This window comes from Borostomias antarcticus (genome assembly GCF_949987555.1).
Source record: "Borostomias antarcticus genome assembly, chromosome: 11".
Classification (NCBI taxonomy): Eukaryota; Metazoa; Chordata; class Actinopteri; order Stomiiformes; family Stomiidae; genus Borostomias; species Borostomias antarcticus.
In genome coordinates, this window is record NC_140244.1 from 7342060 (window position 1) to 7359602 (window position 17543).

Consider the following 17543-nt stretch of genomic DNA (forward strand, 5'->3'; position numbering starts at 1 on the left):
TTGCTGTGACTGAAATTCCTTTATACATTTGTCTTTCTCATGCAGCAAATATCACACTATTATTACCTGTAATATATAAACTGCCCTGCACAGTACATATATAATACATTAGTTAACCATATTGGTAACATTACAATCTTTTACAAACCATTTTAAAAGCATGTTGATAATGAACTGTTAGCAATTGGTTTAGATGGTAACAGTTATAGATGGTCAGTAAAATGCTTCTAAATAATACTAATTATTACTAATAATTTACTGATACTGTATAGTTGCAAACTAGTTAATTATATTTAAATGATTTAATTGTCAACAAAGTATACAGTACTTTGGGTTATAGTACTCTGCAACATAAACAAAAGACAGATCTGGACAGAGTTAAAGCTGAGCCTGTCAGAAGGGCTGTCATTCATGTCGGAAACAGAAAGATCTTTACAGAGTTAACGCTGAGCCTACCATGCAGAAGGGTTGTGTCATTCATGTCCGAAACGTACAGCAATGCAGTGTGAAAGGCATCAAAGAGTCTCTCATATAACATCTTTCTCTCCATCCTCATCCACTCTGCAAGTAAATAGGGAGAAACCTGGGCTATTCCCAGCAGGTTATTAACCCTAGCCCTCCTGTGGATGTCACACATTGGTTTCTATTGACCTGCTACTTCATCAGAGCCGAGACACACAAAATAATTCTCTCTTTAGAGGAGATGGTCGATATATTAAGCACCCCACGTTGATTTCAGGGGTCACATTGCAAGTCTATTTTACCCTTGTTTTGGTTCATTTCAAAAGGCTGCTGTCACTGCTGAATTACATTAAGACAAGTTTTCTGTTAAATTTGACTTTAATGATAGCAGGTTAAAATCTTAAACGCCTGCAGCTGATCTTCTGAATACCCTAAATGTACCCTTAATGTATACGTATTTGCTGTTTCTTTCCCATTTTCCATGGAAATACTAAATTACTCTGCAAGACATGAAAGCAGAATGCCCAAGACAGAGAAACTGCTTCTTGCCAATGTAAGCAGTTTTACAAGGCAGGAGAGTTCTCAACATTTTGTCCCTCTCCACTTTGTTTGCCTGTATGCTGCTTTCCTCTGAAAGACGTGTTTCTGTCACATCCTGACAGAAGTGAACTGCAGTGAGCTGCTCCTCTCTGCTGATGATGCACAATGCCAGAGAGTTGTGGGCCTGTGTGCTAATGCTACGCCAATCAAAGCCAGCTTTGATGCCTTTTTGGAATTCAGAACGTGGCTCTAATACCATGTGTGAGAGCATCACACTGCTCTCTCTCGCTCTCTCTCCCCTCCTCCCCTTTTTCTCAGTCCCATGACTACACAGCAGTATACTGTACTTGTGAATTCCCTCACGCTTCCAGTCTTCTAAGCATCTTGTGCACCAGATTAGAGAGATGGGGGGGGGGTTCATAGTTAATCTTTAGTGTGTAATTAAGTAGGACTGGACCCAACCAATTAATGTCGCTCACAGAGTGGGATGCTGCTGCCACTGGTACTGGGCTTTTTGTTCTGACAGGCTAAAAGTGGCTGAGAAAGCACTTATTCAGACACTGCGGAGGAAGATGCTACCTCACTATCTGTTTATATAAATAGTGAGTGTGTGGATCAAATGCATACCAGATGTTTGCCCCAATAAGCACAGCATAGGCCTTATGGTTAGACTACGTACTGCTTGGTATAATTCTTGGTATACAAGGTTTATATTCTTCACAGCTTTTGTATAGACAAACTACTATAACAGTGCTTACATTCAGGGTCCAGATTAGGCCCTGACAAAGGCCTATGCCAATCTGTTTTCCTTACTAGACAAGCAGATCAAACACAAATCCATCACACATGTAAAAAATAAATAAATCTGAATACGTTACCATTTTCAGAGGTGTCTGCTCTGAGGTGGCAGGTTGGGCACTACTTTGACGGCAGTCTGTTCAGACAGGTCTAAACTCTGAGAACTGGCAGCTGGCCACAGAAAGGGCAGCAGGAAGGACATAGATACTTATTCTACACACGACCCCCTTTCCCATTCAGTCAGCTGCAGAGACACAGCTTTATCTCAATGTATTAGCATGATGATTTTTTGTGTTTGGCTACCTTCTCTGGAGTGTTATACACTTGATCTGTCCTTATCATACAATGGTTGTCAAATACTAAGGAAACATTGTATGTGATAAATATGTAATGTGATGGATTTTGCTGAATTGTTGGTCTTTTTTGCATAGGCCTTCAGCAGTTACCAATAAAGGTAATAAAATATATAGATATATAAAATGCGCCGACATGAAATTAGACACAATCATAACGTATTTCCAGGGAATATTAAAAAAAATAGCCAAATGGTTTATTTCATGTTGATACATTCTTGGACAACACCACAGAATAGTTGCATGAGTGGTCAAAATTAAATCCCTCCCACAACATTGGCACATAAGCAGCAAGGGCAACATGAATATACTCAGTACAAACAGTAGAAAACATACATGCTTTGTGTTTTTTGTGTTTTGTTTTGAAATATATATATTTTTTTCAACAATGTTCCATACTGTAGTTGCGGGGCAATTTGAAACTCCACGACAAATTAAAGCCATATTCTGCCCAGTGAGAAAGCATTTGAGAAATAAATACACAAAAAATAGAAAATAAAACGGGTCTTACATGTCATTCAGAACAGGTGTATCAAAGGAGTGAGGTTCTCATATTTTAACATTAAACATATCAGGCATGCATTGACAACCTTGTTGTATCCAAATACCATTTGATCACTAGTCTTCACAGAAATCCAACAAAGCATGGATTGGAGCTCTCTTTTAGTCACTTAAAACACAGTCGATGGTCAAACATATACAGTACTGACAACATACTGAAAACAAGTATAAACAGACACACTGGTGGCATGGGAAACCAGATCAATCTCTTCTTCAGCAAACCACTAGCAATTCAAAAGCAAAAACATTAAAACACGCCGTTTTCTCAATTCTCAAAGAGAAGAATATGGCTTTAATGATACAGTAATGTGCATCCAAGAAGCAAGGAAAACAGAAATTAGATTAATCTTAGAAAATCAACAACCAAGATAACAGAAATGGCAGAGGAACTGCACATTTGCCAACAGGAGGTTTGGAAAACTTTGTTGGAAGTACATTGAGAGACAAGAGGCAATCCCCCAGTCATTTTCTGGTGGAATGCACCTTTAGAGATGCTCTAGGAGTGAAGGGACTGCCCCCTGACATCAGCAGAGCAAAGGCCCAGCCCCGTAGCAACCCCGAGAGCATCCATGGTAACCAGGGATGTGCTTTGTCCAGAGAAGCAGAACTTCATTTTTTTTCTCTTCATCATTTTACAAACAAATGATAGATTTTTTGTTTGTCTTGATTTGATTTTTTAAATTTCTCCCAGGCTCTGTTTTGTTTTGGTCTGTACCTCGACCATTTTGAGGAGCTCTGCCAGTCTTGTGGAAGGAAAGTTCCAGAAGCCAACCCTGCCCTGGTACCTGATGGGAGTGGGCGGTCGAGCACATGGACACAAACAACCTTTTTCTTTTTCCTTTTCACCATAGGGTCAGGAGACTAAGCCTCTCTATCGATCGCTCCCTCTCTCTTCAGTGGAGGCCTTCAAATCACAAGGTCGTTGTAGTTCACATACTTCTTTGTGGCTGGACCTGAACAGAGAGAAAGGATTTGTATTTATTTATCTGGGTTTATATGAGTGGATTGCAGTATGGGTGGGTGCTAATTCTAATCATTCATAATCATACTATACCCTGCAGTCTTTCATCAAACATGTTATATTCATAACCAAACCACAGTACTATATTTTGTTATTCTGACTGTATTAATTTGACTAAAAAAGTGTTTCGGTCAAGCTTAAACCTTTGGAAAAATGTTGACAACTGTTTTGATATGTTAGACCATGGGTGCTCTCTGGAATCCTCTCCTACGACTGATAAGACATCCTCTATTAACTACAACTAGCACTTTGAAACTTTGGTAAAAGGAGGTTTACTGTAATACTCAGTATACTCTGCTTTGGAAGTATGATATCGATCCGCTTTGGTACGGTGTGTTACGGTTTGACTCAATAGTACTGACAGAAGTGGATCAAAAGTTCTCAGCTTGACTTGATGCTATTGAAACAGCATGATGGTGGGATACTCTAGTGATCCAGGATATTAATTGACTGTGGAGGCTTTCATTGGGAGGACATGCGGTGATGAGAATGAAGAGAGGCAGACTCTTAAAAAGTGACCTCGCCCCAGCGTGTGACAGTCCTCTGTGGCTGTTCAGCGTCTCTCTAGCTAATGAAGGTTTAGCGAAGCTATTACCTCCCTTGCTGACCCCAGGCAGCACGTCTTTAACATGTGCCGCGCTATAAACGTCTTAATGAGCCTCCTCCAGCCTGCATCCACAGGGAGGGGACGGGGAGCACTCACCAATCTTATGGCAACTGCAGACAGAGGAAAACAATTAAATCTGAGACAGAACCGTGAACCAAGACCGCATCCTATCGGCTACTTCACAATTCCCCCATCCTCTGATTGGCTCTAGGAGGTTACAGTATGTACAGCACATCCAATGGCAGATGGATTTAACCTGAACCAGTGCAGAGTCATCAATCATATGGGTAGATAAAGGAAAATGACACATTATGCATATTAACAGCTGACAATGTCATTGCCCTTGCGACTTTTCCATAATGGTTTATTTTTCTTAAGGACATCAGTCAAGATATTGCTATGACACCAGATACTGCTACTGTGGTTAGAGCCATGCTAATGTGTTGTGATTAAAGCTGCAGCTCATCAGCGTTCATATTAATAATATAACATGCCATTTAGCAGCCACGTCTCTGTCAAAAAGGTAACAGTTTAAACGTAATCCCTGCAGGAAATTAACCCATAATCCTAGAATTGGAAGCTCCATGCTCTCAGTTGAGCCAAACAGTTGACTTCCTCAACACGCTTTCAATCCAATCGTAGTTTGTATAGGAAGCATTTGATAGAATTCATTGTTTATAGTTGTATGAGCATCCCATTATACATAGTCAACTATGCATCAAGGAACACTATCTGGCTCTTGCATTGTTATAAATCCTGAGCATCATGCATTTACTTGACATGCACCTACTCTATGTATAGCCAAAACTAAAATGATGAATATTTTTGTTTGTTAAGGATAAGTACTGATGTAGAGGGAAGGGAAAGGCTTTAAGGAATAGAGGTGGTGTGCTGCAGTGGGATGTCTACAGCACATTACCTACAGTAGTAGAACAGATGGCACAGTGGTCTTTGGAGAGCTGCTGCTGCTTCTGCTGCTGCCCCTATCCCTCGCCTGTCTGAACAAACTGGGAGTCTGCTGCCTGGTCTCACGCTGGGGCATTATGAAATGACGGATGACTTATGTGGAACAAAATGCTGAACGCTGATGTTTCATGAGTAGGAGAACACCTCATTTATTTGCTCCAGGGTAAGAAATTAATGGTGGGGCGCAGAGGGCGTCAGGCCCTTCCTCCACACCTCCCCTCTGAAGGAAATGGAGGAGCAAAGTGAGTACCCTCTTCAAGTGTATAAATATATGTTTGAAAGTCTCATGCGTACTTGTATAATTTGTACCTTTAGGGTACATACAGGCATTCATTTTTACATGCCGCAGTCTACAGAAGAAATATTTCTTCACATCAAGATGCAATGTTATTAATAAGCTTTCATTCTCTGAGAGCTTTGTCAGAGCAGAGCGTGCATGGTAAATGGACTGTACTTATATAGTGCTTTTATCCAAAGCACTTTACGGCCTCTCATTCATCCATTCACACACACATTCGCACACCAATTGCGGCAGCTGCCATGCAAGGTTCTAGCCTGCTCATTGGGAGCAATTTGGGGTTTGGTGTCCTTTGAGATATGGACAGCTGAGATTCGAACCACTGACCCTACAATAATTGGACGGCCCGCTCTACCTCCTGAGCTACAGCGTCCCTGGCTACACCATTGCATGAAAATTATGTAGTCTGGAACCATGACCCTAATCGTAATCCTCACTAGGTTGTGAGTCAAAGGGCCTTATCTACTAAGATCCCAAATAAAGAGCGCAGAATTGCATTGGCAGTCCTTCAGATTGCACATTTAGTTGGCATGCATTTTGCAGGTGATCTATCAAGGGTAATTGCATAAATGACAACAGGTACAAAAGTGTGAAGACAGCCCTGTTGAAATGAGGGGTTTTGCGTGTTGTATCCCACAATTGCATCATGGAAGAGGAGCGAAAACGCAAAAGCAGTAGGCTTAACTATTATTTCGTTTTGCAACACGCCAAAGGTGCGCTCAATGATGTTGTGGATCGTGCGGATATGGGCCGCATTGTATCTGCATTTGGGTACAGAACTGGAATCATGAGGATGTGATTGAGGATGTGAGTGGGTAATTATAAAAAGAAAAAATGTATTTCTGGTTTTATCCCATTTTCATAACTACCTGACTCTCTCAAGCCTGTGAGCGTAACTAGCGACACCAGACAGGGTCGCTGTGGAGTGATGAGCCCTCGGACAGAGATTAAACTAACCACCCACAGGAAGTGGTGGCTCAATATGACCCTCCCTTTGGGATCCGTCCATACTTGGATCTAGCAAGACCAGGGCGTGGACCCCAGTCCCCAGTGGGTAGCTACACTGAATGATGATGCTTAGACCGCTACACCACCGCACCCCCATGTACTCTGAATTTTATGTCCGTTGCTGGCAGGGCTTTCAAAGTACAATTAATGTGCTAGTTATGTGACTACTTTGATCAAACAGTAATCCTGAGAAAAGTAAATGTCAGAGGCCTCATGTTCTGGTGGGATTCCTACAAATGTTATTGGTCGGAAAAATCAATGTGACAAAAAACAGGAATGCCATTTGACTCGGATGCATCTTTTTGAAACAAATATTTTCTTTGAAAGATAATATGTGCGTTAAACAACCCCCTCATTGCCCTGTTACAGAGTGAATGTGCCAGCCCTTTAAGTCGGTAAATACACTCTCAGCATTGTAACACTATAATTATTCATATATAAACTATTGCATTCAGAATCAATATTTGCAAACAATTATAAATGATCATTCAATGATTTGTGAATATATCCACCGTTTGATTGTAGGTCTGTGTGTTATTGAAAGCATCTCAGGTAACCATGCAGGTGAAAATACAGGTACATGACATTTGGAGACATTGGACCCTATTTTCGTGCAGGTGCTAAGTTGCTTCATGCCCAAGCACTGGTGAATTGCCAGTTTCATCCATTGCAAACTAAAAATGTCTTGCCTCTGCCAAGTTTGGCAATTTTGTGGTGCGCAAAGAAGACACTTGCACCATGGTAGGTTGGTCAGCGCAATAGGGGGTGTGACTATTGAAATGAATGGAAAACATTATGCAAGTTTGGTGTCAAATAATATGCTTGCATTAAGACCCAACTAGACCACATCTAAACGCAAACGCTGGCGCTCTTTGGTGACATTATTGATGCATACTGCGCACATGAATGTGAAATCATGTTGTGTGAACATTGTGAAGCACCGATTCCACAGTAGTAGGCTACATACAGCGGTGCATTCTTTTTTGGGTGGCAGCGCTCCTGGTGCATGCAAAACTGTCATCAGGACATTGCCAATCCTATAGCGTTGGCGCACTGGTATTTAAAGGGATGGAAAACAGGTGTTGTGTTTTGCCATTCTGAAACCAAACTCCCACCACACCCACATGTATCTTATTAGCATAATCCAATTTATTTTACAAATGTGCCGAGATTGCACTTCTTCAGTCGTCTTCAGTCACGAAATTACCGAAATTGCGTTGCCACGCCATAAGAGTGCCCTCAATTTAGCGTCTACGTTAGCAACAGTGTCGGATTCACCAAGATAGGGCCCACTGTATGAAGTAGATAGTACATAGAGTACATACAGCATGAAGTGATCACAGCAATTTTGTCACAGCATCAAAACAAACAGGTGCAGACACACCTATAATGATGTTAATAATTGCCAAGTAGGTTTTTCACCCTGCACCAGAGCTACATTTAAATGGAAACTGTGTTTGGGAAAATAAAATCAGCACAGACAATGTTTGCACTTTTCGGTTTAAATTATCCTCCATCTGTTCACAGGACCTAACTTCTGCTCCTAATAAGCAAGCGCAGAATGTGGGTAACTCTTTGGAGGGATGTTATTGTGTCCATTATAATATAGTACTTCTCTTGATGCCGCCCAGAATAATAATGTTGTGTAATGTGTTGAAATGTGTTATGTTTCTTGTTCTAATGGTTTGTGCCCAAATGTTAGAATTTTTCTGCAGACAAAATGTCCTCTATGCACTTTTATTGAATCTACAGTAAATAATGTGTTACAGTATGGCATGATGTATGTGGGTGTTCAGGACAGGAGTTTTCCACTTATTGTGTGTTGAGTTTTGAGAAGTCTAAGACCATGCAGGGTCGGTCCTAATTTAGCTTTTGAAGTCTTATATAGAGTCATCTCATGAGAAGTCATTCTCTTGTTCAGCCACAGAACAAGTTGATTTTTGAGATGAGAACTGCTGCCGAGACATGAGATGAATGTGCTGTTTAATTCTCTCAGCTTCATTTTTCTTTCTTACTCTGCCTTCTTTCCCTTCATCCTCTTCTCCGTCCTTCATTCATTCCTGCATACCTGCCCACACTGATAATACTTACTGTTGGGGTCGAGGTTCTCACACAGCTCTGTCTTAGCCTCTCCGTTGGGCCGGTCACTGGTTTTGTGCGACAGCCGGGAGGACATGGTGGCCACCGTGACCACCGCCTTGAAGCTCCTCTTCCTCTTCTGGACGTTGAGTTCTGGGTGGAAGATGATGACGTAGACCTTAGGCATGTAGAGCATCCCCAGAGCCACTGAGGCACTCAGGTTCATGGAGATTGTAAGGGTGGTCGTCTGGATATACAGCTGACAAGGGAGACGAGAGAAAGAAAAAAAACACATAAGATTAAGTGCTTCCACTCTCTCACATTCAAATCAGTCGGGTTCATGGAGACAGTCTGCATGGTCATTTGGATGTTCTGTATACTGTAGCTGGGAAGAGCGATGAGGAGGAGAAAAGACATTTGGGTTAGTTCCTCTTGAGAAGCTTGCTTGAGGTTCTAGCCTACTGAAGATCTGAATGTGTACTATAGCTAGTAAGAAGTAGAACAGAACACAAAATACATAGCCTGTTTGGGATTTTTAGCATTGCACTAACGTTCATGGGAATGGTCAGGATGGTTCTGACATCAGAGGAGAAGAAGGGTTAGGGTTGGAAGACGTTGTACAGCGGACCCTCCAGCCAGAACAAGTTCATAGCCTGGAGGGAATTAACACAGGTGAGAGTGTGTCACAGGACTTTGAAGGTATGTAGGCTATTGTCTTTAAGCTACAATGTTAAAAATAAAAAGAACCTTTCTGTATGCAACATGTTTCATAACTTAAACTGTGGTCAGTTTGTTTAAAAATATATCAAAGTGTATTGTTGTTATTATTATTATTATTATTATATAGCCCAATTATTATTATTATTATTATTATTATATAGCCCATGAAATAAAATATAAATGTGCCACCCCTTTTTAGATGATCTGATGCCTGGCCTGTCCTGTACCGTAGTCATCTCAGATCAGGACAACTCCCCATCCCACCTCACACCATCCACCTCACACCATCCACCTCGAAGCCCCGTGAAACACCGGTCGTCATTCGACCCCTCTCAGTTCCCATTAACTATGAGGAGATTGACCGGCTCCTGAACTCGGAGCAGCAAAAACAAACCGCTGCACAGGCGCAACATGCCTCAACTCGATGGAATAGAACTTGAAATAAGAGCTGTAAGAAGCAAACTCGCTCAAGCAAGTAGCAGCTCTCATCAGGTTGTCAGTGCTCTGGCAGATCTTAACCAGATCATTTCAAGCTGGAGAACCCAGATGCAGCCCAACCACAACGAGCTGCTAGGAGTCATGGGGAGGATTGCTGCTGCCCTTGAGGCGTTGGCGAACAGCGAGCCAAGAGCCAGTCCAGTCGGGAGTGACATGCCCCGATGGCAGCTGAGAAAGAGGAAGGGGAAAAGTAAAAAGATGGAAAAGTAAAACAGATTTATCTGTTCTCCATGGGAAACTGAAAAAGTATGATAAAAAAGAAGAGTAGCATAGGAATGATGTTCACAGAAAACATTTTACTCAAAATTATTCCTGATAATGTTTTGTCTGACATGCCTGCTCTACTCAGCTCGCACATCAGCCAGTGGGACAGGTGGCTCCTCTTCATCTGAAGAGTCGGACTCAGACTCCCTGAGACGCAGACTGGCTCTTATGGCTGTAGGATGCAGCACACAACCACAATCTGGCACACCTTGGTGGACTGTATAGGAGGATATCAGGTGGTAATAGCAAAATAAACAGGAAAGAGTGCTCGGAGAGAAAAAAGGGAACAATGTACTTGCTGTGCAACATATCACCTTATCAATTGTCAAAATTAAATGCCCCCTGCCCATTCAGGCAACATTTTAGCCATTTGGGAAACACTTTGTTTAAAGATTTGTTTGGCGAGCATGTCTGGTATTGCATGCGTTAGGCCAAGAACTTTATCCCAGTCCGAGCCCTGTGTCTGTAACCTTCCCACGTCGAGATATGTCAGTGTTAATCCCCCCAATTGACAATGAATGGATGAATTTTTCGCTCCTGAGCTATGTCCAAAAAATGAATTGAGGTGAATGGGTGGCCATGTTTGGGGCCACTCTGTAGTGCCTCGGGTCACAGCCGTTGGGGACCATTGGGTGCACTGCAGGCTCTCTCCCCACACATCCCAGTCCAAACCCCATTTGCGCTGAGTGGAGGTAATAACACACACTCCCTTGGCCAACACACTTTAAATCTTCAATGTGCTGTCTATTGCCTCTGCAGTACAAACAAAGGCCTGCTAGTCTGTGATGCCTTAGCAGGATGTACAAAGATCATAACTCAGCCTATAATAGGATCTCCAGAGCTGCTTCCAGAGCCCTCTGTAGCCTAAGCTACATTTGTGTTTCCTAGCACCTTTGTCACATTGTTCCAGAGTGTCACTTGTGCTGAAAGTCACAGGTTGAATATCCCAGTGAAGCAATGTGGGAGAGAGAGACAGAGAGAGAGACAGAGAGAGAGAAAGAGAGATAGAGGCCCGTGGGCTGGAAATTGATACACACCACCGCCAACTTATGTGTGGGTGTTCATTATGACATCTATAAAAAGAGACTTTGCATTTATAATTTAGAGCTGAGAAATGCAATCTGACATCATCACCAAAAACAATAATGCAGGTGCCTTGTTTGACACTGTCGATAGGCTAACAAACCCTCCTGTGTCAGTAGCCTCTGAACCTCTATCCACCAGGGCCTGCAATGAATTTGCCTCATTCTTCACTGACAAAATTCAGAAAGTTAGACAAGCAGTCAGTCCCTCTTTATCAGGTAGAGGATATTTGTTGCCCCAGTGTCCACTTAAAATCAATACCATGACACCATTTTATCCAATCAACCATAAAACCCTGGAGGACATTATAGAATATCTGAAATCCTCCTCCTGTTGCCTTGATATTCTGCCTACAGGCTTTTTCAAAAATGTATCTAACAGCAGGGCCTCTGATTTACTATAAATTGTAAACACATCTCATCTGAAAACTGCAGTAGTCAAGCCACTCTTAAAAAAGAATAATCTAGACACCTCACAAATGAACAATTATAGGCTCATATCAAACCTCCTGTTTTTAAGTAAAATTGTTGAAAAAACTTTTTCAACAGCTGAACAACTTCAGAGCAATTATCAGACTTTCTCAAAAGTGCTAGTTTTGTCAACATTTTGATCTGAACCATTGTATATTATCATAAGTAACCTTAAAACAGGGCTTAACATGATTTTCCCTAAACTAATTGTTTTTGGAGCCAAAGAAGAACGATTGAAAGGCAGCACTCAGCTCCAATCAGTAATGCTAAAAACGACAAACGAAAGCAGAAATCTTGGTGTAGTCATGGACTCAGACCTGAATTTCAACAGCCACATTAACACAATTACAAAGACAGCTTACTATCATCTGAAGAATATATCAAGGATTTAAGGATTTATGTCTCAGCAGGATATGGAACAACGTGTCCATGCATTTATCTTCAGTAGACTCGACTACTACAGTAATGTTGTTTACAGGTCTCTCTAAAAAATCGATCAGACAGCTGCAGCTGATTCAGAACGCTGCTGCTCGCATCCTCACTAAGGCTAAGAAAGTGGATCACATCACTCCAGTTCTGAGGTCTTTACACTGGCTTCCTATCTGTCAAAGAATTGACTTAAAAATACTGCTGTTGGTTTATAGCACTGAATGGTTTAGGGCCATAATATATTTCTGATCTGCTGCTACGTTATGAACTGCTGCTACGTTATGATCTGCTGCTATGTTGTGATCCAGACCTCTCAGATCATCTGGCACAGGTCTGCTTTCTGTCCCCAGAGTTAAAACAAAACATGAAGAAGCAGCGTTTTAAGTTTTGATGCTCCACAAATCTGGAACAAATTTCCAGAAAACTGCAGGGCTGCTGCAACTCTCAGTTCTTTTAAATCAAGACTGAAGGCTTCTTTTTGTTGCTCCTTTTTATTAAATCAAGTTATTATTCATTCATACACTGCACTTTAACTTTTAGTCTTGTATTTTATTTGTCCTGCATTTTGTTTTAAATGTCCTTTTATAATGTTTTTTTCATTTTGTTTTATGTTCTTTTATAATGTGTTTCTTGCACTTTGTCTTGATGCTTTTAATGTTTAATGTAAAGCACTTTGAATTGCCTTGTTGCTGAAATGTGCTATACAAATACACTTACCTTGCCTATGCTTATAGTGCACAAAATTGTCATTGCACGAAGTGAAACAGCATAATTAGTACGAGTTGCTGATTGTGCCAGATTAGTCGAAGGGAGTCATGGATCCATCTGATAAGCAATGATAAGATGACAATTCAGATTGCGGGTTCAGTCAGGAGACCTTTAATAATTGAGTGTTCAACTAATCATGACTTCAGATCTTTTAATCATCTGAGAGCATGTTATCTGCAGTCAGCAATGTTTCAAAAGCTGGACTAATGTTGTACCTGTTGTTTATATTACTGAGCTATTCCAAAAAGCTGAGTGTGAAAATGCCTGTGGAGCTGTAGTGTAGCAGTGATACTACTATTTCATATTTCAAGACCAAGACTGCATGGTGGTGGACAGCTGGGGCTGAGCTCAAGACCAGACTACGGCTCACACTGCATCCAAAGAAGCCCAGGACAGGCTGAGATAAAGGAACATTATCAGAGACGACACAGAGACAACACAGAACGCTTCGTCTCTCCAGGCCAGTCAACCAATCAAATATGTGCGACATATAATGACGCGGTGTGAGCCGCTAGAAATTTTAGGTGGTACGAGCCAAGCGGCTCACAGCCTGAGAGACTTTCCAAATGCCGTCAATGAGCCAAAAATGTGGCTCACGGCTCACGAAGTATAAATTAGGCTTTAGGAGCCATGATGAAGCCTCACAACTTGGCTCCACTGCGTCCATTAGCATCAACCGTCAGCGTCCGTCAAAAATCAAGAAATTAATCTCAGTGTTTCTCTAACCTGGGTCGCAGGCATTGAACGTGACACAATGGCTGCAGTGGAGTCACTGTCATTAATTACAATGGATTAATTTCCTTAGTGTCTGATGGTTGATGCAGATGCTGATTGATGCAGTGGAGCCAAGGGATTAGTAAAGAAGATTGAGCCTTCAAGTCATCCTGACTTGGCATTCGCAAGCATAGGTGTTGACAACCGGCTCCCTGAGAGACGTGTGCTTGGAAAGTGCCCGCGGTCCCAACATCAACTATCGCTGATAACAAATGCCTAAACTCGTGGACCTTGTCCCGAGGGAGCCGGTAAAGCGATGGAACCTCCGAAAGGCCAACTGAAAACGTAACTTCTCCCACCACCTAACTCCGACAACGTGGACGAGGCGTACTGGGAACTCTGCAGCATTCTGGTGAAAGCGCCCAAAAAATCCATCCCACCCGGATGTCGCAATAGCTACAAACCGTGTTGGGATGCGGAGTGTGAGAGTCTCCACTGTGTCTTCCTCCGGGGCCCCCCAGGAGCTGAGTCAGACAGACTTGCCTCAGCCCTGCTGTCTAGACTCTGCCAAAGGAGATATGAGCACTGGCCATTACTTCCATCGACCTCTCACACTCCAGCCGCAAGGCATGGAGCATCTTAAACAACCTCACTGGTAGGTGCAAACAAAATCGCATCACAATTTGTGAAAAGTGGGACATACGAGGGCAAAAACCGCAAATTGTCACGTCTCGTGGCAAAAGAAGTGTCTGACCTCTGAATTCACACCGGAGGAGTTCGCTGCTGCCCTCCAGCATGTAAAACCAGGGAAAGCTCCGGGGCCTGATTCTATCTGCCTCCATGCCGCGCCTGCCTTGAAGTCCTGGTTAAGAGTGTTCCTCTCTTCCTTCTTGTGCCAACTCAAGATCCCCAAAATCTGGAGAAGAGCCCTAGTTGTCGCGATCCCTAAGCCGAACAAGCCTGAAGGGGACCCCAAGAGTTACGGCCCCATCTCTGTGTTATGTATCCCCTTCAAGATCCTCGAACATCTCATCTACGCCCTTGATCGACCGTAGATCAAGTCACTTTGATGACTCAAGACATCGAGGACAGCTTTTCAGCTAAAAAATAGGCCGGAGCCGTCTTTATAGACCTGACGGCTGCCTACGACATCGTATGGCACTAAATCTAAGTTTGTTGTTTTCTAGAGCGAGGATATACTGATTATGATAAGATCCATTTATTAACGGCTAATGGCTAGCGTATTGAGAGTCACTGACTACAAATATATTGGTTTGTGGCTGGATGATAAACTCTCTTTCAAGTTTCATGTAGACAGTCTAGACTCAAAGCGTATTGTATTTGTGTGAACTCGGCAACACTGTAAATGAGGGAAACCTCATTGCTTTACAAGTATAAATAAAGTTTTCAAATGTAGATTGCCCTGCACAGCTCAGATATTCTCCTGTTGGTGCTGGCGATGTCAGGAAAGTAATGCTTCAAAAATAGAAAAGTTTAGCCGCACACAACGGATGAAAATAAGGTTTTATTGAAGAACTAGGATCACAAATTCATCAATACACCAACATCCCTACTTCTGATCCCTACATAGGGGTGGGAGGGTGGTGAAAGGGTGTGTTGTCTTGCCTCTCCTCACTTCACCACCCTCCCACCCCTATGTAGGGGTCAGAAGTAGGGATGTTGGTGTACTGATGAATTTGTGATCCTACTGGGTATATTTAATGTTTATATATTGTTGCTATATTGTTGATAATGCTTGATGCTTGCATTGATGTGTGTTGAGCCCATTGATGTATATTGTTATATTTTGTAGCCTACTAGTTGTTCAATACAACCTTATTTTCATCCGTTGTGTGTGGCAAAACTTTTCTATTTTTGAAGTATAAATAAAGGTTTGAAATGAAATATTGTGCAATACTTGCACAATACTTTGCAACATTAAATCCATCTATCTATCAATCAAACTAGCGAATTCAGCCCAACACCTGCGGCAGACCGCAAGAAATGTAAATGGGATGGACAAGGCCTGATTAATGCACGGGCTCACAGGGCTGAAGCCCTGGGCCCAGAGCTCCAGGGGGGCCAGTTGATGGGTCTTGCGCAAGCGGCAATCAATCATGTTTTTTTGTTGTTGTTTTTTAAGTTTTTCCTCCAGTCAACTCACTGCCTGTGTGTGTGAATGGGGGGGCAATAAAAATTATGGAAATAGTTTTGGCTTGATTTGTTTATGCCAATTACATTTTAGTTTGGCCGATTACGTACTTACGTAGGTCGGTTGGGCGCGTGATTTGCTTAGTGCTGAACTGTATTCTGTCAATGTGGTTGACGAGTTTGTGCACAATTAAAGGCAATATTTCTAATCTCTCTCTGTACAAATGAAGTACCCAGGTGAACTGCAAGATGACTGCCGAAGAAGTTGTCCATTTTAAGGAATTTATAAAAAATGAGCCAAAACAATATGCAAGGGAATACTTGCAGCAGATAAGGAAAAATAATATTACACATGTTTTCCCAAATGTTGACATTGCTTTAAGAATCTATCTAACTTTGCCGGTGAGCAACGCCTCTGGAGAGCGTTCATTTTCTAAACTCAAACTGATCAAGAACAAATTGAGATCCACCATGGGAGAAAACAGACTGCCATCTGACTCGCATGTCTCTAGAAAGTGACTTGTTGAGGGAACTGGAGTTCAATGACGTCATCGCAGACTTCTCAGCACGAAAATCAAGAAGGAAGAGCATCTAATTATGTAAGCTAAGCTGTTTTAAATAATCACTGCTTTGGTCCTGCTCTGATCTCCTCTCTTTTTACCAACTGCTCTTAATGTGAATATCTATTGATGATGTGACATCGTTGTGTTATATTTGAGTTCTATGTGATGCAGTGGTGTTATTTTGAGTGTTACAAAATACTGTATGTAGCACAGTTGCAGTGTTGAGAGGTGTTTGCAGTGTTTGTGCGTTGTGACTGTGAGAGTAGGCTCTTCTCCTCTCACCAACTGCTCTTGATGCGAATGTCTATTGATGACACGTACGATAGGTGTGTTATGTGGTGAAGCACAGAATGTGTATTTGAGTACTATGTGATGCAGTGGTGTTATCTTGAGTGTGTGTTGTGAGGGTAGTAGGCCTAGTTGTTGCCCGCGCTGTGCTTTTCTTCCACAATTAGCCTACACATCTTTCATTTACCTGAAATTGCAGCTTACCTCCACATGGGTTCCTTCTTATTGTGCGTGATCATATTCCTCCTGACAAATCTTGTATCTTCTGATCTGGACCACTCAATACTCAATACATCAACGTACCTGTGGCATGTCTGTGTGTGTGGTGTATAATGTAGACATGACAGACATGCTTGCGCTTTACTAATATGCTAATGAAATTGCAGGTTGGCGGTGGTGGGGTTGGGGGGGGGGCCTTAACCTGGTCAAAGCCCTGGGCCCTACATCATGTTAATCTGACCCTGGGGATGGAGTGGTCATGGCCACAACAGCACAATAGAATCCCTCTAACGTTAGAAGCACCCCCTGTCCCCCACAATCCATTAGCCCAATGAAGATTGGTGGGGCTAGGAAACACATCAATCCAGTGTATTTGAATATAAATGCATTTGTAGCAGGGGGAGGGGTGTTGCAATAGACAAGTCCAGGTTTGTTGCTGGCGAGTGGCGAGCTAGTGTAGCAAGTAAAGCCATGGATAAGTTTAGCTATAGGCTATCAAGCAAACTCTTTCTGACAACCTAGCCAGCCAATCCGAAATAACCCTGCAATGTCAGAGACCAATGTAAATCCAAAATAAGTACTTTATTCGTTTCAATGCATATTTTGCTCCTCAAAATAATTATATAATATTTCAAGTCAAAAATCAATCCTATCAGAATAATATAGGCCCTATCGTTTCAGCC

General features: G+C 42.1%; 1 protein-coding gene across 1 annotated transcript in view; it reads right to left on the reverse strand.

The window, feature by feature from the left end:
* Positions 1-3620: 3620 nt before the first annotated feature.
* Positions 3621-17543, reverse strand: part of grm7 (glutamate metabotropic receptor 7) — a gene marked incomplete at both ends in the record, with an annotated part of 314459 nt that continues 300536 nt past the window's right edge. The window contains 2 exons of the mRNA XM_084445591.1: positions 3621-3667; positions 8706-8952. Of these exons, the coding sequence (XP_084301717.1) occupies positions 3621-3667; positions 8706-8952 (294 nt within the window). The remainder of the gene's footprint in view (positions 3668-8705; positions 8953-17543) is intronic.